The 21,081-nt window shown below is 47.4% G+C and overlaps 2 protein-coding genes across 7 annotated transcripts in view; one reads left to right on the top strand and one right to left on the bottom strand.

Moving 5' to 3' along the window:
- Positions 1 to 1,489: 1,489 nt before the first annotated feature.
- DDAH2 (DDAH family member 2, ADMA-independent) lies at positions 1,490 to 7,011 on the top strand. 4 transcript variants are annotated; one of them, XM_073641735.1, is made up of 7 exons: positions 1,490 to 1,648; positions 2,688 to 3,101; positions 3,208 to 3,307; positions 3,819 to 3,892; positions 4,493 to 4,612; positions 4,735 to 4,878; positions 5,395 to 7,010. In XM_073641735.1, exons 2-7 carry the CDS (start codon positions 2,838 to 2,840, stop codon positions 5,509 to 5,511), a joined length of 819 nt encoding a protein of 272 aa, XP_073497836.1. In that variant the 5' UTR covers positions 1,490 to 1,648; positions 2,688 to 2,837; the 3' UTR covers positions 5,512 to 7,010. The 4 variants fall into 4 exon arrangements, with proteins under 4 accessions (XP_073497836.1, XP_073497839.1, XP_073497838.1 ...); XM_073641738.1 differs by lacking the exon at positions 1,490 to 1,648 and adding an exon at positions 1,674 to 1,807 and having other exon boundaries at positions 5,395 to 7,011; XM_073641737.1 differs by lacking the exon at positions 1,490 to 1,648 and adding an exon at positions 1,724 to 1,825 and having other exon boundaries at positions 5,395 to 7,011.
- Positions 7,012 to 8,167: 1,156 nt separating this feature from the next.
- The window catches only part of LOC141155095 (uncharacterized), a 67,119-nt gene continuing 54,205 nt past the window's right edge, over positions 8,168 to 21,081 (bottom strand). The window contains exons 1-6 of one of the 3 annotated variants that reach the window (XM_073641741.1): positions 14,779 to 14,923; positions 12,601 to 12,915; positions 12,259 to 12,385; positions 10,485 to 10,519; positions 10,131 to 10,204; positions 8,168 to 10,046 (exon numbers count right to left, since the gene is read on the bottom strand). In XM_073641741.1, coding sequence (XP_073497842.1) covers positions 9,951 to 10,046; positions 10,131 to 10,204; positions 10,485 to 10,519; positions 12,259 to 12,385; positions 12,601 to 12,826 — 558 coding nt within the window. In that variant the 5' untranslated portion in view covers positions 12,827 to 12,915; positions 14,779 to 14,923 and the 3' untranslated portion in view covers positions 8,168 to 9,950. Of the gene's footprint in view, positions 10,047 to 10,130; positions 10,205 to 10,484; positions 10,520 to 12,258; positions 12,386 to 12,600; positions 12,916 to 13,061; positions 14,200 to 14,778; positions 14,924 to 21,081 lie in introns of those variants that run through there. The other 2 variants (XM_073641739.1, XM_073641740.1) reach the window with 2 other exon arrangements.

The raw sequence follows: 21,081 nt of genomic DNA on the forward strand, positions 1-21,081 counted from the left end.
GACTAATGCAGATGTGTTTAGTAATTGAGGGGTTAATTATAATCACCCCCTCCCTAATTACAGACCAAGTAGGTTATAAAGTTAATGAGCAGAGTTGCTCCTGTGTGGAGCTCTGTGAATGGTAAGGGCTTTGTGTTTGCTGGGTAGGACCTGAGCAGAGGGGGATTGTTTGGTGGGTCACAATGGCTGTGAAACTGAGGCCTAATGTGGATGATGAGCATTACTTGTTGAGATGTGCTGTATATGTGGTATAATAATGAATACTGGGGTTTGAGAGCGCAAAAATAAGAAATATGGCATGGGCTTATGTCACAAAGTAGTTAGGAGCCATAGATGGTACTGAATGTAGGGGCAGTTCACACTGAAAGGGGAAAGACTTGGTACTTAAAGTGGTTTTCCCATGAATGGAAGTTCATTTTAGTCAATGAACAATGGATGTGTTTTAAATAAAATGTTCCTGTGCTGAGATAATCTTCTAAATGTGCCCCTGCTGTGTCTGACTGTGCAGGGACATGGTCTGATCATACCACAGCTCCTGGGCGGGGGGGAAGTATACAGACATTACAGCAGAGGATCACAGCTGATTCTTTTTGTTTGTTTAAAAACAGGTAGGGAAATGTTTTACCTAACAATCAGCTGTGATTCCCCCCCCCCCCCCATTTTGTTGCCACAAAATTGCAATAACGGGCGATCAAAACATCGGATCTACCCCAAAATGTTATCAATAAAAACGTCAGCCCGGCGTGCAAAAAAGAAGCCCTCACCCAGCCCCAGATCCTGAAAAATGGAGATGCTACAGGTCTTGGAAAATGGTGCTATTTTTTTTTTTTTTTTTTTTACCAAATCTTGGAATTTTTTTTTCACCACTTAAGTATAAAAGAACCTATACATTTTTGGTGTCTATGAACTCGTAATGACCTGTAGAATAAGAATGGCAGGTCAGTTTTAGCATTCAGTGAATGTGGTAAAAAAATAAATAAATAAACTGTGGTATTGCACTTTTTTTGCAATTTTACCGCACTTGGATTTTTTTTCCCGTACATGATATGCTAAAACTAGTAATGGCGTTGAAAACTACAACTCATCCTGCAAAAAATAAGCCCTCACATGGCCATATTGACCAAACAATAAAAAAGCTATGGCTCTGTGAACAAAAAACGAAAAAGCAAAAATGACAAAACCCAAGGTTGTGAAAGGGTTAAGCATTGTATGTGTATAGGGAAAGGAGGGGGATAAATGGGGTGTGCTGAGAGGGGTGTGCATACAGGTGTACTGTGTGTGTAACTTAAAGCTCGTGGGCCCCAATGCAAAATTCCCGAAGGGACCCTCAACTATGGTGGGTCTTTACTAGCATTGGTCTCTTCGCCCTTTGGTTCTTCTCTGGCACCAGGGCCCGGTGTGACCGCAGCCCTTGCCCCAGGCTACATGTGAGACACATTGGAGTCTGTGCTGATTTCCCTCCTATTTCCAGTGAGTGCTGCTCTGGGAGGAGGAGGAGGAGGGAGCCAGAGCTGCTGAAGGGAGGGATGGAGAGACAGGGGAGGGATAAAGGGGGAGCAGCAGGGACGATCTGGGCTGGGTGACCACCAGCTTTCTGCGGTTTGGGGACAAGGACTTGTCACGTGTTTGGACTCTTGTCCTCCCTGTGGTGAGTGCCCCTTCCCTCCCTGTACTCTGGCCCTGCTGCACCTCACCCTGTCCCCCCTCCTCCCTGCTGTCACAGCCCCTCAGCCCTGCTGCCTGTCACCCCCTGCACACAGTCCCTGTCCTGCTCCCATCCCCTCGGTCCCTGCAGTCTCTGCTGGAGGTGACCATCTTGTGTCTGGTGGGGTCTCTATCCTGTGACTTCATGTTCAATGCATGCTTTCTCCCACCCCTCCCTTCTTTCTCGCCATCCCCTTTAAAATTCACTTATGTACCCCATAAGGGGTTAAAAATAAGACCAGCCCGATGCAATCCCTAATATCCTTGTGATCCAGTGGGTCCGAGACTTGCAATAACTGTGGTGGGACCACCCGTATCTATTGTTATATTGTCATTATGAGCCTCCGGAAGACGCGGCAGCTGTTTTAGAAGTCTGTAATAATCCTGTAACCCTTGGCTTGCCACGTTGTATGGCCTTGATTATCCTTTGTAGTTCTGGGAGGTGCACTGTGATGGCCAAGGGTTACATTGTGTGTACCCCAATACATCTTGCAGGTTAATTAGGTGCCATGACTTGTTGGAAGGGTATTTCATGTAACCCTATCAGCGGTCAATGGGTTAAGAGTCCAAAAGAGTATACAATGGTTTACTTAACCCAACGAAGTTCAGAAGGGGGGTCCGGAGCAGGTTCAGCATAAGCTTGGGGTGGCAGAGATGACTTGGCCATTAGAGGAACACTCACTGGCTCCTCAGGGTGGTGCCCGGGCACAACAAGGCCGAGAGGTCTGGTATTTCTAATATTTGCCACTTGCTCGGATCCAAGGTCCGGTCTGTCATCTATAGCTGCTTCTATCATGGCGCTGGAATGTCCCGGGGGCTTTGCTGTTCCCCAGAGGCTTTTATCACCTCTTAAGTTTTGGTACCAAATTTAGCCGTTCGGCTGCTCGGACCATGCATTCTGTTTATTGTCCTCCGCCTGGAGACCGCTGGGTGTTTGTGTCAATGTATACGTTTCTGGTCATTGCTGTCATTCCTTCTTGTAGGATGTGAAGTCAGGAAGGAAACAAGAGGACGAGAGGAACTCATCCACGCAGGAGACCGAGGGAGGAAAACCAACGGCAACCACAGAAGAAAGGGCTGAAGGAGAGGTCTTTTGGCAATCCCCTACTTGGGGCTTAAAAAAAAATCTAAAAATGACTGGTAGATACACCCATGCTGTAGTCAGAGGGGTGCCCTCCTCTCTGGCGCAGGAGGCGGACGGGAAGGTGGACCTGGCAAGGGCGCAGAGGGAAAGTGGAGTCTTCTCGGGCATCTTAAGACAGAAACTAGGGCTCCAGGTGATGGAGCTTCCTCCAAATGAAGAGCTACCCCGAGGGCAACTAATCGGTGACATGGCAGTGGTAATAGCAGATACGGCTTTAATCACCCGTCCGGTAAACCCTGCCAGGAGAAAGGAGGTGAGGTCTGGGTGTGATTATGTATGCAGCCCATCTTGGTTTCATAATCTACCATCTGCTTGTTCGTCCCTCCTCACCCTTTGCTCTTCTCGGTCTTCCCCCTCAGACAGAAGGTTTGTACAAGTTGTTCGAAGAGTTGAAATTTCGAGTTTACGAACTTACAGATGAAAGTGCCACGTTGGATGCCAGCGACATCCTTTTTACAGGTGAGAGATTCTCTGAGGATCCTCGGGAGGAAGAAGGTTGGGGTGGACGGATGCAGCATGAGACCCTTTAAGGTCGGGTGATAAGATGGTGGGGGTGTAGAAAACACTTACAAGAAAAATGTCTAGAAATGTTGCTGTGGGGGGGGGGGGGGGACAACTATGCATAGAAGTATTGAAAAGTCATGGCACCTAGGATGCTGCGTTTCTACCTGTTCAATACTGTGGAGATGCCAAAAGTTTGTAGTCTGTAACCAGGAGACACATAGGTCTGTATAGGGGCTGTATACAGAAAAAAAATTGTGTGCAATGGAGCTGAACAATAGTATATGAATCACTTAAATGTGAAACTGCATCTAAAATTGGTCTTCTAGAAGTGAACTTGGTTAAAAAGAAAAAAAAGTTTACGGTTTGTTGCCAGAAATGGCGCCACACAACTGGCCAGGTCTGGTATTGCTTGGTTTCATGCGATCTTTGGTTTGATTTATTTTTATTCTAACTTTTTTTCTTGCAGGTACAGAAATCTTTGTGGGTTTGTCAAAGTGGACCAATCTCCAAGGCGCTGAGATGGTGGCAAAGACCTATCAGGTAGTAAACCAAATGTTAATGTCTGTCTGGTACCACTCCTATATTGATGCTTCGATTCCCCCTGACACCTGTACTGTTTAATGTGAATTGTCACTTCCCTGACCGATGGCTGTCCTCACCTCCATACATATGCAGGCTCGCTTCAGCCCACTGTGCAAAGGTCCTGAATTAAAGGAAGGAATTAACAGCTGCCAAACACCTCTGGCGGCAGCTTATCTTCCATTAGAATGAAAAAGATGGGGCATGTTGAAATCAATCAGCCTGATATTCTCTACCATTGACACTTTGTCATGGGGGGGATGGAGTCTGGGCACCTCTGTACACATCAGATGGCTTGCCAGTCACCCGGGTTAATCTAATGCGTATGGCCAGTAAGTACTGGATTGACCTGCAAAGGTCCTAGCCAACCAAAATGGCAGATCTGTACGCAGTTACACATTGCCTTACACATTTAGGTTTGCTGTCTTCATGTTGGCTCTCAGGCCTGTCCATTCTGCACGCTTCCTGGAGGAAACAGCTGAGATCTCCAACTAAACTTTCAGTGTTCATTAAGAACCTGTAGAACCCTCTAAAGATGTCTGGACTCTGTTTTTCTCCTAGGATTATGCAGTTTCCATCGTACCAGTTACAGGAGAATTGCATCTAAAGAGCTTCTGCAGTATGGCCGGCCCCGACACCCTGGTGATCGGCAGCAGCAACACGGCGAGAAGAGCTCTGAAGGCAAGTCTGGATTGTTGGCAGGTGGAAACAGTCGGCGTTCTCCTTGTAGAAGTATCGGCTCACCTCCCGGCTTTCTGTATAAATTGAAGAAAAATGTAAACTCGACCTTCTCTCTTTATCAGATGATGGAGCAGCTGACGGATCATCACTACGAGACGCTGACTGTGCCCGACGATGCTGCCGCCAACTGCATCTATGCTCGCGTGGGTCCCAAATCCAACGTCTTGGTTCATCGCAGCGCGGAGGAATATCCCAACAGTGTTCAGGTGATGGTCCCTTCCCAGGGGGTAGATACAATAAATGCCACTTCTGTGCGTCCACTGGTGACGGGTGGTCTTTTCAGATTGGTTGGTCCTGTCCCTGTTTTTAATAGTAAAAGGCGCTGTACTGTCAATCAGAACCTGAAAAGACCCACATTTCTACCTTTTGCTTTGAAACCCCTAGTTCTCCATGTGCACTACTGTGATTTGTAATGTCGGTGTGTGTCTCCCAAAGAGTGTTACAATTTTTTTTTTTTTTAGGGGAGTTCTAAATTTTGGGCTCATAATACAAGCTTATTGTCCTTGATATTTAGAGCTTTGTATTAAAAACACACATGTGATGCCTTCTGCTTCCACTAGGGGGAGCTCCCGTCACACAACAGACAGAATTGGGATCAATGGGAGATGTATGCTGTGAGCTCCACCTAGTGGTGGCATCAGACATCATTTTATCACTTGCCAAATTAAAGAAATCAGATTACTAATGCAGGTCTGGTGTAAAATATATATATTTTCTTCTAGGTTTTTCAGAAGTTGACAGATTATACACTAGTCCCAGCATCTTGCACAGAAGTGTCGAAGATCGGAGGATGTCTGACCGCCTGCTCTATACTGATAAACCGCAAGCTGGAACTCTGAGTCGTCAGCCCGCTGGTCATATAGGGGGCAGCCTCCCCTCTTATATCGTCATACAGCAAACATATCCGTCTCTGGTTTACTGGTCTCATACATATTACACCGACGCGCGCCGCCTGTAGCACTGTGTGCTTCTACATATCTAGGAACAGTCCAAGGCTGCCTGTAGTTATCTGGAATTTATATAGATTTTTTTTTTTTCATTTCTTCCTATAGATGACAGGACATGGACATGCCCGCCTGGAATTGCTGAATCCGGTTATTGTGGGATGTCGACTCTTTAGTGGCTTATATAGTTCATAAATAAACATTCCAGCAAAAAATACACCCATATCAGAACATTGGAGGCTTTTTCAGGGCCTGGTTTTTGGATGAAACAATTTTTTTTTTATTTTTTTTTTCCTCTACCAGTATCTAGCTCAAGCCTACATCGCTGTAATGTCTTATATGACCACTAGATGGTGCTTACAAGCACCTGAAGAATGCAATATACTCTATGGTTAGAACTGTTGGTATTTCTAAGGTCTAAAACAAATCTGATTAATAGTCCCAGCTGTGATGGAGGAGAATATGGTTTAATTGCCACAATGTCTGTTTTTTTTCAGTACATTGTCCAGGGTTGTTAAGCACATTCTCAGCAATGAGTCTGTCCCTGTTTGTGGGTTTCTAGGTTTCCATTTCATAGTTAAATTAGACTTTTTTCAGTGTTTAATTCACTTTTTTTCTAGAATTTTTGCTCTTTAGATTTATTATTTTTTTTTTTTCAGATGGGAACACCTTAAAGCAGTTTACATAGCATTGTAGTAATACTATGGTTTATATAAAGGGAATTAGTTTTTCTTTTTTTCTGGTGCAAAGTAGTACTCCTGTGTCCTTTATATTCGATCAACTACCCATAGTATGATTCAATGTATATTTGCCCCCTAAACATCGTGGTGGATATATTTATTTATTTTTTTCTTTTGAGGTGGTGCAAAAAAAATTAACTTTACATCATGCCCCTAACTATTCCTAAACTTTTTTTTTTTTTTTTTTTTTATTTTGCTTAATACCATCTCTTCCATCCTTAATTGTTTTTTTTTTTTTTTGTTTTTTTTTTCCTGCAGCTGTAGTCACAGGTTTAAGAACACTACTCTAAAGCAATGCACGTTGTGCAGCAATCAGCCAGTTGACCACTAGGGGGCGATGCACCTATTCTGACTGTCGTTCACCACTTGTCTTGACACTTCTTCATCTTGAATGTAACAATTGTGATTGTCAGCAGCACATCCCGCCTGTCGGATCTTGGCTGGCGATCTGCCGATTTTTGCCTTTTGGTGCTATTTTTTGCTTGGATGGAGGTATTGGGAAGAGTTTACCCCTGTGGTTTGAGCAAGTGATTGATGTGTTTCACTTGTTAAATGCATTTTCTGTCCCTTTAACAGTCAGTTGGAGAACTTGTACCTTGTCAACCTCTGTTCTCTCATCTAATATGCTGGAAACTGATTTTTTTTTTTTTTTTGTTTTTTAACACTTTTGAATTTATAAATAAACTGCTTCAAGACAATGACCTGTCTGATACATTTCTTCTAACATACTGGGGAACGGATGGCGTGAAATATCACTTCATAGTAGTTGGTGTATGCTTACAGAAAATTAATGTACAAGGCAAAGTCACGGACTCTGATTCATCAAGATTGGTGATTTTTCTCACGGTCTTGATAAGGGAGCGTGTAGGAGTCAAAAGCTCCTGATTCATTAAGTAGCACACCAACATCTGACAAGTGGCGTGCACCTCACCTGAAATTTTACTCTTCTGCCTGGAGTGAGGTCTTGCTTGACGTTGTCACCTTTTGGGTTTTGGAGTTGGTAGATCTCGTCTGTTGGTTCTAAAGGCAACAATATCTGCCTCTTTAATTGCACTTTCCAGAGTCATTTCTCTCCAGTGACCTTTTTAGTTCCAATGATCTTCTTTTTAAGAGACTCAAAAGTTGAACAAATCTTTTGTAAAAATAAGAATTTTCCTTTTTTTGGGAAAGTCTAATGGCACTTTTGGTGTGGGCACTTCTCATGTCCAATAAACGGTTTACGGTGGACTTTAGAAGTGTCTCTCCAAACTATTAATACATCTTAAAATGAATGTCTGGGGTCATTTTATTTATCTTTGGACATGTGATCAGCAAAAAAAAAAAAAACTTTCCCAATCTCATCAAGCCAAATGGATGTTGGCAAGGGTTGGGGCAACAGCTGTCCCCATCACAGTTCCACATCTGCTGATGGTAACGGCCATCAAGGAGGAAGTAGTTATGATTTTAATCTAAATCGTAATAAGGAAAGTACAAATAGTGTCAGGGATTCACAGTGACGACACCAGGGAGATCACGCAATATCCCACCGCTGCCATCATTCAGGATTGAGCAGGAGTTAGTGCGCACACGATCCCGATTACTTGCTACATGGGTATCAGCAAGTGCACGTATGGCGTACACACCTCCGTATTCCAACGCATGGAATGTGTATACGCCCCAGTACGGTCACTGCCAGCTTCACGATAACCCACTTGTTCACTGCCACCACCGACCAAATTTGAGCTACAATACAGGCCTGGTTGGACGTCTGCTTTCTGGCAGCGTATGGCTTCGGGGGAGGGAACGATTACAGAACAAAAGAAACAAGACTATTAAATTTTATATTTAATCCAAAAGGGAGGCAGTGTTCATGAAAAATATACAAAAGGTGACATAGTACAGAATATACAGTTACACAACATAGGTTGAGAGAAGAACTTGCTATAAAGATCGCAGAGATGATTCCGTATAGTTAGAGGGAAGCACTCCTATGACCGTTCAGCAAAAGTGACCTGTGTTACATATCGAGATGTACTTCCAACAGGAGTCCTGACCCACCTTCGGCTGGGTCTTTTATGTCAAAGGGGGAGACCTGCCCACACACCCCCTGTGATGAGCTCATGTGGGCTGCGCTCCAGCCTTCATATTTTTATTAGAATCTCTAACTTCTGGGATAACGTATCACTGGTTGATCACAGAAGCTTGCAAGTGATGCCATATTTTCCATTATGAATTTACCTTTCTTTAGAGACCACAACTGACATAGCTGCGGTCTGTTATTCTATACTTTTTGCATTATCGCTCATCGGACGGGCTCACAGCCATGGAAGATTATGTATATTGTTCCTTAGCTGACCCTGACACTAAAAATATGGGCCCCATTATCTGAGGTATAGAACTCTAGATATTCCCTACTTCGCGTCGGTGCTGGACAGACTGTAGCTTTCTGTTGAATTCTTTTGAAGCCCGGGACTATTTCTCTCTCACCTAGGTGTAGATTTATCGCAAGCCTGTGCCACTGGAAAATACTCGCATGTTAATTGGGTTAGCAGTTCCCTTTGTGTTAGCATTTGCCTACTAGGCATTTCTCCTGTGTGTGTGCGCTAATTTGCATACAGACAGCTCTGTAGATTGTCAGCTCTGCTACTCTGACAAACAGTATATAGGAGGGGGAGTGAGAAGTTTCAGGGGGAGAGACAAATCCTTAATATTTTTGACAGTATGCATACTGTTAGTCATAGTCTCAAGATAAGAAAAATAGCTACTTAGCCTCTCCTTGTTTTATAATGGTGTGTATAGACGGTGTAGATCACAAGCTGCAAAAAATTCATGTTTCAAGGTGCTTCCCTTAGATATTTCAAGAATTTGCATGCAAGTGGAAGATATTTAAAGAATTTGCAAGTGGAAATAGGGTATATTTATTCACTTTTTTTTTTTTTCCCCTTTGTGCCTTTTATTCTTACACCATAGATTACTGAACCTGAGTTACATCCTGTATTATTCTCCAGAGCTGCACTCACTATTCTGCTGGTGCAGTCACTGTGTACATACATTACAGTACTGATCCTGAGTTACATCCTGTATTATACTCCAGAGCTGCACTCACTATTCTGCTGGTGCAGTCACTGTGTACATACATTACATTACTGATCCTGTACTGATCCTGAGTTACATCCTGTATTATTCTCCAGAGCTGCACTCACTATTCTGCTGGTGCAGTCACTGTGTACATACAGTACTGATCCTGAGTTACATCCTGTATTATACTCCGGAGCTGCGCTCACTCCATTAGCTGAAGGTGATAAGGTAAGCAATGTGGCTGTACATTTTGGAAAGGGCGATTACAGCAGCATTACACAATCAAAAAAAACAACTTAGAAAGCAAGATTGAGATTCCCCATGAACTTGTTTGATATTTTTCTAAAACTGGAGATAAGCGTCATACATGCATCGAGTGCATCGCTGATCCCCACAGGAAACATAAGGATCGGATATGCCAATAGGAAACTCTCTCCGGCAGAGGATGATTGTAGGGTCTTCAACATGATAAAAAGGAAATCCTGAAAACTCCTTCCTCCCAGGAGTTCTCCACGTTTACCGCCATTCCTTTTGCTGTCACATGATATTTGCATATATCGTATTAAGACTCCTGGAAGCTTTTCTAGAAGGATCCCAGATGATTTCCAGCTCCACATAAGAAACTTCTGTGTCCTAGAAAAATTAGCACAATTAAATATCAGTATGTCATTCCCTGTATCTCCAGAAGGGGGCGATGCTGGAGCAGTTGATACTCACTGTCTCCACTTTAGGAATACTTAGGTCGGGGCCAAGATTTTCTGTGAGCGGGAAGTTGTCTCCTCTCACTCCGTCTGTACAAAGAAAAAAATGGAGGGTTCACATACTTAAAGATCCAAAAAGTCTACCTGTTCCATTTATTCTGCTACTTTGCTCTTGGAAACAGTCAGCAGTTTGGCTCCCAACCTGACATGTGACTGTTATTTGAGCACCCACAATGCACTGCTCTGATACAACAGGAAACCAGCAGAATTGTGAATGTATCTTAAGCTATAACCAGAGAAGACATCATGTAAGGCGAAACATAGTCACAGAAACTAAGTGAACCCCTTATAGGAAATATTTCAGTCTTACCTTTGTGATGTTGATGGGGAACGGATTTTCGTCTTCTAAAAGAAATAAAAAAAAAAAAAAATGTAAAAAAATTCATAAAATGATGGTTTCAGTATCGGAAAAATAATATTTATTAACCCCTTTTGTGCACTTGCACTTTTTCATTTTTGCTCTCTCGATTTGTTTTTTTCTTTTCTCCCCCTTCTTCCAAAAGCCATAACTTTATTTATCCATCAACACGAGGGCTTGTTTGTTTTTTTTTGCGGGACGGTCCTTACTAGTTATATGGTTAAAATTATGTGCTAAAAAAACGGAAAAAAATCCAAATGGTGTGAAAGGGTGGATAAAAATACATATAGATATATATATTTATATACACACACATTATTTTTTTTCGCCACTTTAAAAAAATTCAGAATTTTGAAAAAAATAAAAATGGCAATTCCGACTTTTTGTTTTATTGTTGTTTTTTTTCTCTCTGGCGTTTAACGTATGGTATAAATAATTTCTTTGTTAGGTTTCAACTTTTACAGACCAATGCAGCAATACCGGATGTTTATTTTTCAAGCTTCTCGACCCATATGTCATATGAAAGAGGACTCCGCGTGTATCGCCACAAGAGTTGGCTTCCTCAGGAGCGATACGCATGGGTCCCTTTTCCCATACAGTGCTTTTTTTATGAGCCAAATTTGCCGGGTGACTCTGTGGTTAGCAATCAATCAGTATACAGGTGCTGCCCGCTCCATTGTTTCTTCTATATATTGCAATACTCAAGTTTAAAGTGAAAAATTTACAATTCCAGGCTTTGCTTCAAAGGAGGACTGAGATGGCAGTGATGGAAGCCTTCAGTAGATCCCTCCTGCTTTCCTCCATGGTAACCCATCTACTACCCTCAGTCTCATGGTGGGGGGGATGATGAGAGCTGCTGTGCGGGTACACTGGCAACCAATCCTTTTAAGGCCTGTTCACATGCTGCATTTTGGCTTTTGCAGATTTGAACCATTTCATATTTTTTTTCTCTGAAATCTGCAGTATGTAAATTCTTTCTGTGTTTTTGCAGCATTTTTCACCCATTTAAATGGATGGGGAAAAATTGCATAAAATTGCATCACAAAATGCCGCAAAATTGATCATATTTTATGCAGCACTTTTCCTAACAACGCTCTGGTTTTTGTAGAAGAAAAGTCTCCTGCAAATACTAAACATACCCTTAAAGTGGTTGTTCAGGTTTGGCATGAAAGTCTGCAGTCCCTGTGTGAATCCTCACATCGTGCTGTCAGGATTCATTGGTGCCTACGTCGGGAGCAGGCGGTCACGTGACCCCAGATATGCATACTTTTGGCCACATTCCGACTAGACGTGCGCAGCCTCGCTCAATACAAGTGAATTGTATGAGGCTGCTCACTTCTAGTCGGAATGTGGCCAGAAGAATGTATGAAACTGGCTGTATGCATGAAACTATCATGAGCTCCCCCCTAGTGGTGGCTGCATGCAGTCAGAATGATATCATTGATCAATTTCCTTCTTTCTTGCAGAGAGCTCATTTACATACTTTTTTTCCCATAGGGAATTGCCAGAAAAACTCCAGACACATCTGCTCTTTGTTAAGGGAAGTCAGACAAAGCTAAGAAAACGTCAGAAATGGGATGGGTATCTGTTAAAGAAACAGTTCAATAAATTTTTAAGGAGTTGTCCACTTCAGGGGACATATTTTTGTTTACTTAAATGCAGCAAGCAGAGATCTAGAGAGACACACGACTCTCTGTATTTCAGACTTATTGATGTCACCCCCTACCTGCTTCGCTTCCTTATACAGATGCCCGATGTGACCGATATCACGAGGATGAGAAGTAGAAGCGCCGCAGTCGCGATGGTCAGCAGGATTGTGGTGGACACCGCGGAGGGAGGGACCGAGATTTCGTCTTACATATGAGCAAAGAAACAATTTGTAAATGATGACTGTAATACAGGCCTGAGACTTAGGGGGCAGCACTGGGACAAAAGATTACTAGGAAAATAGAGTGTAAGCTCTGCGGGAGAGAAAGGAGGGATATGTGAGAATAGATGAGCTCATACCTCCTATACCAGTCCCACATTCTTGCCCAGTGCCCACCAGTCTATGCCACCCCCTACCTACCTGCGTCTTCCTTCTTCTCTTCTTCCTGTGCAGGTGCGGGGGGTCCCAGGTAATACTCCTCCCTGAGTTTGGGGAACTCCCGCACCTTACATCTCCACAGGCCAGTGTGGTTCTTCTTGTTTTCCAATGGGTACAGTATCCTCTGAGCCGATATCTGGCTGAAGCGGGCGAGTTTTCCATTCCTCGTGAGGGTGAAGGTGAAATTTTGCTGAGGATAAGCTTTCATGTCCAGGCAGAGGAGACACTGCAGGGTGGGGGTCTTATGTCCAATCAGGAAAGACAGAGAGAGGTAAGGAGACGAAGAAAGCAGGCAACCTAAAGAAATGGGAATGGCTGAATTATTCCCTGACAACAAGCAGAGATCTTGAACGTATTGAGGCTTAGAAAGTTACAGAATTTGTCATTATACTCTGCTCAGAGCAGCCATTATCAATGTATATATACCGCGCCGTCCACCTCACCTTCCATGATGCAGGGCACCACAAGGACCAGTGCCAAAATGACCCGAAAATCCATCCCGTCCCGGTTCATCTTTCCCGTCTGTTCTTCAATTTTTCTGTTTATTATCATCCATCACTTTGTTTTAGAACCCAACAGCCAGTCACTGTGTCTATACCACCTGTGTGCCAGTCACTGTGTCTATACCACCTGTGTGCCAGTCACTGTGTCTATACCACCTGTGTGCCGGTCACTGTGTCTATACCACCTGTGTGCCGGTCATTGTGTCTATACCACCTGTGTGCCGGTCACTGTGTCTATACCACCTGTGTGCCAGTCACTGTGTCTATACCACCTGTGTGCCAGTCACTGTGTCTATACCACCTGTGTGCCAGTCACTGTGTCTATACCACCTGTGTGCCGGTCACTGTGTCTATACCACCTGTGCGCCGGTCACTGTGGCTTTACCACCTGTCTGTTAGTCTCTTTATAGCACTTATGTACCAGCTACTAATTCTCTACTAACTATAGTTCACAATACTTGTGTGCCAGCCACTGTATTTATGCCACCTGAGCCTTTGTCTCTTTTCTACCTATTTGGACATTACTTTCTACATCTGTCTGCCAGTCTCTGTGTCTGTACCTTCTGTGTGTCAGTCTCTGTGTCTGTACTTTCTTTGTGCCAGTCTCTGTGTCTGTACTTGCTGTGTGCCAGTCTGTGTCTGTACCTCCTGTGTGCCAGTCTCTGTGTCTGTACCTCCTGTGTGCTAGTCTCTGTGTCTGTACCTGCTATGTGCCAGTCTCTGTGCCTGTACTTCCTGTGTGCCAGTCTCTGTGTCTGTACCCCCTGTGTCCCAGTCACTGTGTCTGTACTTCCTGTATGCCAGTCTCTGTGTCTGTACCTCCTGTGTGCCAGTCTCAGTGTCTGTACCTCCTGTGTGCCAGTCTGTCTGCATATGAGGGGGCCTCAGTGTCAGTCTGTCCACTTCTTTCACTCTAATCAGAAGGAGATGAGGAAGTGAAGCTTTATCTGCAACAGGCAGACTCCACATGTTATATCCCTCATCTCTGGGGGATGCCAGCCCGGCTATACATGGGTATAAACCAAAAAACAGAGGAAAGAGCGGAAACATCCAGAATGACTCATCATTACTTCTTATAACAAGAAGATTATCTGTAAACATAGAATAATGCACAGCCACATGTACATATGGGCAGTAATATAGCAGTTATATTCTTGTATATAGGGGACAGTATTATAGTAGTTATATTCTTGTACACAGGGGGCAGTATTATAGTAGCTATATTCTTGTACATAGGGGGCAGTATTATAGTAGCTATATTCTTGTACATAGGGGCAGTATTATAGTATGGCAGGGGCATGCTCTCCTCCTCCACCACCCTGTGAACATGGAGGGCGTGCCACCCATGTTCTCCACGGTAACGGGTGTAGGCTACTCTGTCTCCGGGGTACTTGGCTGCAGCCGGAGCAGAAGCTGCTTGTGGACGGCCAGTGTCAGCGACACCAGAAGTCAGGGGCATGTCCTCCGCGCTTGCCTTCCGCACATCAAGCGCATACCACCCCCTCTTTCCAGAGTATTGTGGTAACCAGGCCGCTCCTGGGATGCATGGCATAGACTGTGGCACTATGTGGGCTGCGGCAGCACCAGCTGTTGGAGCTTCGCCTAAGTTGGGCATCTTTCTCCCCCCCTAGTTCACCCTTGCTGGGGTAGGACTCACCGCTCCAGATGCTTATGACGCGCCCCCTGGGCCGTGGGGTACTCGGTGCCGGGCCGGTCGTTGCTAGGGGAGATGTCACAGTGGCGGTGACCCGGTCCGTGACCTAGGGCGGTCAATAAAAGGGGTTATTTACAGGGGATTTATAGTTTTTATATAATGTTCGTGACGCCACCTGTGGTATGCGGCTATATGGAGCCGCCGCTGCGGAGCAGGTCCTCTGGAGCTGGTGTGAATGCAGCAGAGTTGGTTTAGCGCTCCACGGGTAGAGCTTAGATCCAGGGCAGTGTAGATGTTGCTGTTATGGTGTAGTGCAGAGGATGGTGCAGATAATGATCACAGAGACAGTAAGGTGCAGTTCTCAGGCTTTACTCACGGTTTCTTAGACTTCCAGTTACCAGTACTAGAGTAACTTCCCACGGCGTTCTGTGCTTACTCAGGGAGGGGTTCAGCAAACTCCCAGGTCTCTCTGGAGTACGTAACGGGGATTCTTTATGTGTGTTCCTTCTGGTCGTCTCCCTGCACCTCACACCCAGTGTCTCAGGCCAGTGGCCGCGGACCTTGCCGGGCGACGTCTTCTCTGTCCCCTGGGTCCTCTATGGCCACCTTTCTGGTGATTAGATGTGGCTTGCGGCTGAAGTACCTGAAATACTGCAGCCTCCGGTTTCCTAGTTGAGGCTTAAAGAACTCTGCTAGTTTAGGGACCGGTCCCCTCTGTGCGACCTGACCCCTCCACCTCCTGGCAGATTCGGGCGTACGGGTGGCCTCCAGCACTACCCGTACCTCTGGGGTCCCTTCCACGTTCATGGAGCCTTTCTCCTGCTCCTCTCTTCAGTATTGGGCCTCTCTGGCTAGGCCCTCCTCCTCCTGAGCAGAGCTCCTACAGAGCTCCTGCTCCCTCTACTTCTCCTCTCAGACTGCTCTGTCCTTTCAAGATGGCTTCTCTATTTATATCACTTCTTTCAATACTCCCCTGATTTACTTCCTCCACCCACACCCACTACATGGTTCCCATTACTTTGGTTCCCCACACTCCAACCAGGGACAGGACTCAGCAGGAAGCAACGCATCTTGCCCTTCCTGCTGGTCTGGAGTAGTGTAGTGTTGGATGCAGGTGTTAGGGTCCAGGGCAGTACTCCTTCCTTACCTGAGTGTGAGATACCACACCTCTGGGTGAGATGCAGTACCTCTGTTGTGACTGAACCCACAGGGGCGCCACATACCCCCCTGGTAAAACACAGCACGTCCGCGGGCTGGAACAGAGTAAAAACACAGTTTAGAATGCATCCACATAGAATATGATAACCAAAACTTTTCTTCCCTTTATGGGAGGCACATTTTCTTAAACGTTACAGGTTTCCTTAGCATATCAAACATTATGAAAGCATTTTCAATAACATTCTTCACATATAAAACATTTTTATCACTCTTCAAGTAAGTTCAGCAAACAGATCTGTAACCAGGTGTCCATCTCAGTGGATAAGGTGCAACATGAACAACATGAGGGACTCGTCCGCAAACCCTCAACGTAGACCCTGGGCGTGGCTACAGGGCATAGATGATCCAGGTGTTGGACCACGTCTTTGGCCACGCCAAACGGGTTTTTGTTCTGAGGTCAGTCTTGTTGTATAAAACCAATAAGGGGCACTTTAAGAAGTGCAACTATTTACAGTAAAGTTTCTCAGTTATTCACCGTCCATAACCTTAATGTCTCTATACCCTTACTTTATGGACATAAAAACAAATAAATTTTTTAAACTTGCAGTGTCTCTGCTGTACCCTTCCGGGTAACTATATACAGTCCTTTTAAACAAATTGTTCAACAGTGGGGCTCCCTCTGGTGGAACTCTTGGTTTCTGCAGGCTGACCCAGCCAGATCATCAGCCTCGTACTGTGGGGGCATGTCCTTTCTCTCCTTCACCACTCTGTATACCTGGAGGGCATACCACCCGCGCTCTCCCTTGTGGGTAAAGGTGACACGGTCACCGGGCTAGAGGTCTCGGCCGGGATGCCCATGTTGGAGATGGGGCTCGACGTCCCGCCGATTTACAAAGACGTCCCGATCCGTCTGCGGCTCTCTGACAAAGCCCCACCCAGCGTCCAGGTCGAACTTCACCACTATCCCCTCCAGACGGGGACTAGGTGTGGTTGATCTCGCCTTGTGGGCCCGGGTTTTGGCTGCCATGTTCCGGGCCTCCATGTGCTCCCACCACACCTGCCGGTCATGACGCTCCTTCTCCAACTGCAGGAGCTCCCGTCTGCAGTACTCCTCCCTCCTGAGGGCCTGGGTCTGGGTCTCCCACGGGAACCCCATGAGGTCCCCATCCCGGTTGTCCCACCGAAACTCCTCTCCTCCTAGGCAGGTAACCGGGGGTGCAGGTGTGGGCGTCAGGGGGAGTCCCTGCTGGTCTTCAAATTTGGCGGACCAGTCGTAGACGGGGCTTCCGTACACCCACTCAGGTGCGGGGGCAGGTGGCTCCGGTAGGGGGCCTAGGAGTAGGTCGGCGGAGCAGCGTGCCCGGGATTGGAGGCTCTGCCAGGGGGCCCAGGAGCAGGTCAGCACTCTCAGCGCCCGGGACAGGGAGTCTCCTCTTACCTGCTCCCACAGTGCCTTCCTCTGCCTCATGGCTCTGTTCAGGCTCCTCCGGGGCTGGGGCGCTGCTGGTGGACTGCAGCGCTGGCTGCTGCCGGGTCACGATCTTCCCCAGCAGCTCCTCCTTCTGACGCGCCCCTTGGGCCGTAGGGTACTCGATGCCGGGCCGGTTGTTGCTAGGAGAGATGTCACAGTGGCGGTGACTCTTCTGTGTGTTCTCCCTCTCTGGCCGTCTCCCTGCACCTCACACCTAGTGTCCCAAACCAGTAACCGCGGGCCTTGTCGGTCGACATCTGTTCCGTCCCCTGGATCCTCTATGGCTACCTTCTTGGTGAGACTGATATGGACTGTTGGCTGCAGGACTTGAAATACTGCAGCCTCCGGTTTCTAGTTTGAGACCGGTCCCCTTTGTGCGGCCTGATCCATCCACCTCCTGGTAGATTCGGGCGTACGGGTGGCCTCCAGCACTGCCCGTACCCCTGGGGTCCCTTCCTCGTTCCTGGAGCCTTCCTTCTGCTCCTCTCCTTCTCAGTCTTGGGTCTTTCTGCTAGGCCCTCCTCCTGAGCAGAGCTCCTGCAGAGCTCCTGCTCCCTCTACTTCTCACTAACTGAACTGTCTTCTCTGCTTGACCCAAGATGGTTCCCTCTTTTATATCACTTCCTTTCCTGTGCTCCCCTGAACTACATCCTCCACCCACACCCACTACATGGTTCCACTCTTCAGCTAGGGACCAGGGATTGTGCTCTCCCTTAGGAGCAATATCGCCCTGCCCCCACTGAAGTGGAATGTGTTGGATGCAGGTGTTAGGGTCCCGGGCCGTACTCCTTCCTTACCTGAGAGTGAGATACCACACATCTGGGTGAGATGCAGTACCTCTGTGGCGACCGAACCCTCAGGGGCGCCATATAGTAAAACACAGCTGTGGCGCCCCTGAGGGTTCGGTCGCCACAGAGGTACTGCATCTCACCCAGAGGTGTGATATCTCACTCTCAGGTAAGGAAGGAGTACAGCTCGGGACCCTAACACCTGCATCCAACACATACCCACAGTGGGGGTAGGGCGAGATTGCTCCTAAGGAAGAGCACAGTCCCGGGTCCCTAGCTGTGGGGACGGACTATGTAGTGGGTGTGGGTGGAGGAAGTAGCTTAGGGGAGCACATGGAAGGAAGGTATAAATAGAGAAGCCATCTTGTTTAGTGAGTTCAGATCAGATCAGAACAGTGAGAACAGTCTACAGTGAGAGGAGAGGAGGCAGGAAGGGCTCCAGGAACGGAAGAAGGGACCCCAGGGTACGGGCAGTGCTGGAGGCCACCCGTACCCCTGAATCTACCAGGAGGTGGAGGGGTCAGGCCTCACAAAGGGGACCGGTCCCTCAACTAGCAGAGCACTTTATGTCTTAACTAGAAACCGGAGGCTGTAGTATTTCAAGTCCTGCAGCCAACAGTCCATATCAGTCTCACCAAGAAGGTAGCTATAGAGGACCCAGGGGACAGAACAGACGTCGCCCGACAAGGCCCGCAGGTACCGGATTGGGACACTAGGCATGAGGTGCAGGGAGACGGCCAGAGAGAGGACATAGAAGGGGGTCCTGTTAAGTACTCCGGAGATATCTGAGGGTGGACTGAACCCCTCCCTGAGTAAGCGCAGCATGACGAGGGAAGTTACATTGGTGCCTGTAACACTGACTGCAATAACCGTGAGTAAAGACCCTGAGGACTGCACTTCATTGTCTCAGTGATTATTGCTGCGCCATCAAACCCTGCACTACAACGCCCAGCACAACCTACAACATCTACACTGCCCTGGAGCTAAGCTCTACCTGTGGAGAGCCACACCAACCCTGCTGCACTAACAACCGCTCCAGAGGTTCTGCACAGCAGCGGCGGCTCCACATAGCCGCATACCACAGGTGGCGTCACGAACTTTGTATATAAATCCCCTGTAAATAATCCCCTTTTATTGACCACCCTGGGTCACGGACGGGGTCACCGCCACTGTGACATATCCCCCAGGATCTACCGGCCCAGCACTGGGTACCCCACGGCCAAGGGGGTGCATCACAGCACGTCCACGGGCTGGAACAGAGCAAAACATATTTTAAAGACATGCAAAATTTTTGAATGCATTCGCATATAAGATTATAAACATAACAGTTCTTCCCTTTATGGGAGGCACATTTCTTGAACGTTACATTTGTTTTATCAAACATCATAAAAGCACTTTTAATACCATGTTCCTTTTTACATAAAACATTTGTAGCAGGTTACAGTACGGGTGTCCATTCTCTTTAACAAGGTGCTACTTGGTGAACATGAGGGACCCGCCCGAAAACCCTCAACGTAGGCCCTGGGCGTGGCTGCAGGGCATGGATGATTCCGGTGCTGGACCACATCTTCGGCCACGCCAAACGGGTTTTTGTTCTGAGGTCAGCTTTGTATGTATAAAACCAATAAGGGGCACTTTAAGAAGTGCAACTATGTACAACGGAAAGTTTTGGTTATTCACTGTCCATAACCTGACAGTCCTTTTACCTTTACCGGGTATTTATGCAAACACAAACTTTTCAACTTTTTAAACTTGCAGTGTCACTGCTGTACCCTTTCCAGGTAACTATAGACAGTTTCTGTAAAACAGACAGTTTAACAGTGGGGCTCCCTCCGGGGGAAACTCCTGGTTTCTACAGGCTGACCCAGCCGGGTCTTCAGCCTCGTACTGCGGGGGCATGTCTCTCCTCCCCTTCGCCACTCGGTATACCTGGAGGGCATACCACCCGCGCTCGCCCTTGTGGTGGGTAAATGTGACATAGTCACCGGGATAAAGGTCTCGGCCGGCGTGCCCCTGTTGGAGGTGGGGCTCTACCTCCCGCCAGTTGACGAACACGTCCCGATCAGTTTGCGGCTCTCTCACAAAGCCCCACCCACCATCCAGATCAAATTTTACGACTATCCCCTCCAGACGGGGACTTGACGTAGTGGACCTGGCTTTGCGGGCCCAGATTTTGGCCACCATGTTCCGGGCCTCCATTTGTTCCCACCGCACCTGCCGGTCATGACGCTCCTTCTCCATCTGCAGGAGCTCCCGTCTACAGTACTCCTCCCTCCGGAGGGCCTGGGTCTGCGTCTCCCACGGGAACCCCATGAGGTCTCCCTCCCAGTTGTCCCACTGGAACTCCTCTCCCTCCTGGCAGGTAACCAGGGGTGCAGGTGTCAAAGGGGGTCCTTGCTGGTCTTCATAATTGGCAGACCAGTCGTAGGCGGGGCTTCCATATACCCACTCGGGTGCGGGGGCTGGTGGCTCCGGTAGGGGGCCCAGGAGCAGGTCGGCGAAGCAGGCGCCTGGGACGGGAGATTCCACCAGGAGACCGGGGAGCAGATCGGCAGAGCAGGCGCCCGGGATCAGAGGTTCCGCCAGGGGACCCAGGAGTAGGTCGGTGGAGCAGGCGCCCAGAATGGGAGGTTCTGCCAAGGGACCCAGGAGCAGATTGGCAGAGCAGGCGCCCGGGATCGGAGGTTCTGCCAGGGAGCCCAGGAGCAGGTCAGCACTCTCAGCGCCCAGGACAGGGAGTCTCTTATTACGTGCTCCCGCGGCCGCGCTTGTGCCGTCCTTTGCCTCCTGGCTCTGTTCAGGCTCCTCCGGGGCTGGGACGCTGCTGGTGAAGTGCAGCGCTGGCTGCGGCCGGATCACAAGCTTCTCCAGCAGCTCCTTCTTCCAGCC

Source organism: Phyllobates terribilis, unplaced genomic scaffold, assembly GCF_046119375.1.
Source record: "Phyllobates terribilis strain yellow unplaced genomic scaffold, ASM4611937v1 Scaffold_7__3_contigs__length_470593459, whole genome shotgun sequence".
In the NCBI taxonomy this organism is placed as follows: Eukaryota; Metazoa; Chordata; class Amphibia; order Anura; family Dendrobatidae; genus Phyllobates; species Phyllobates terribilis.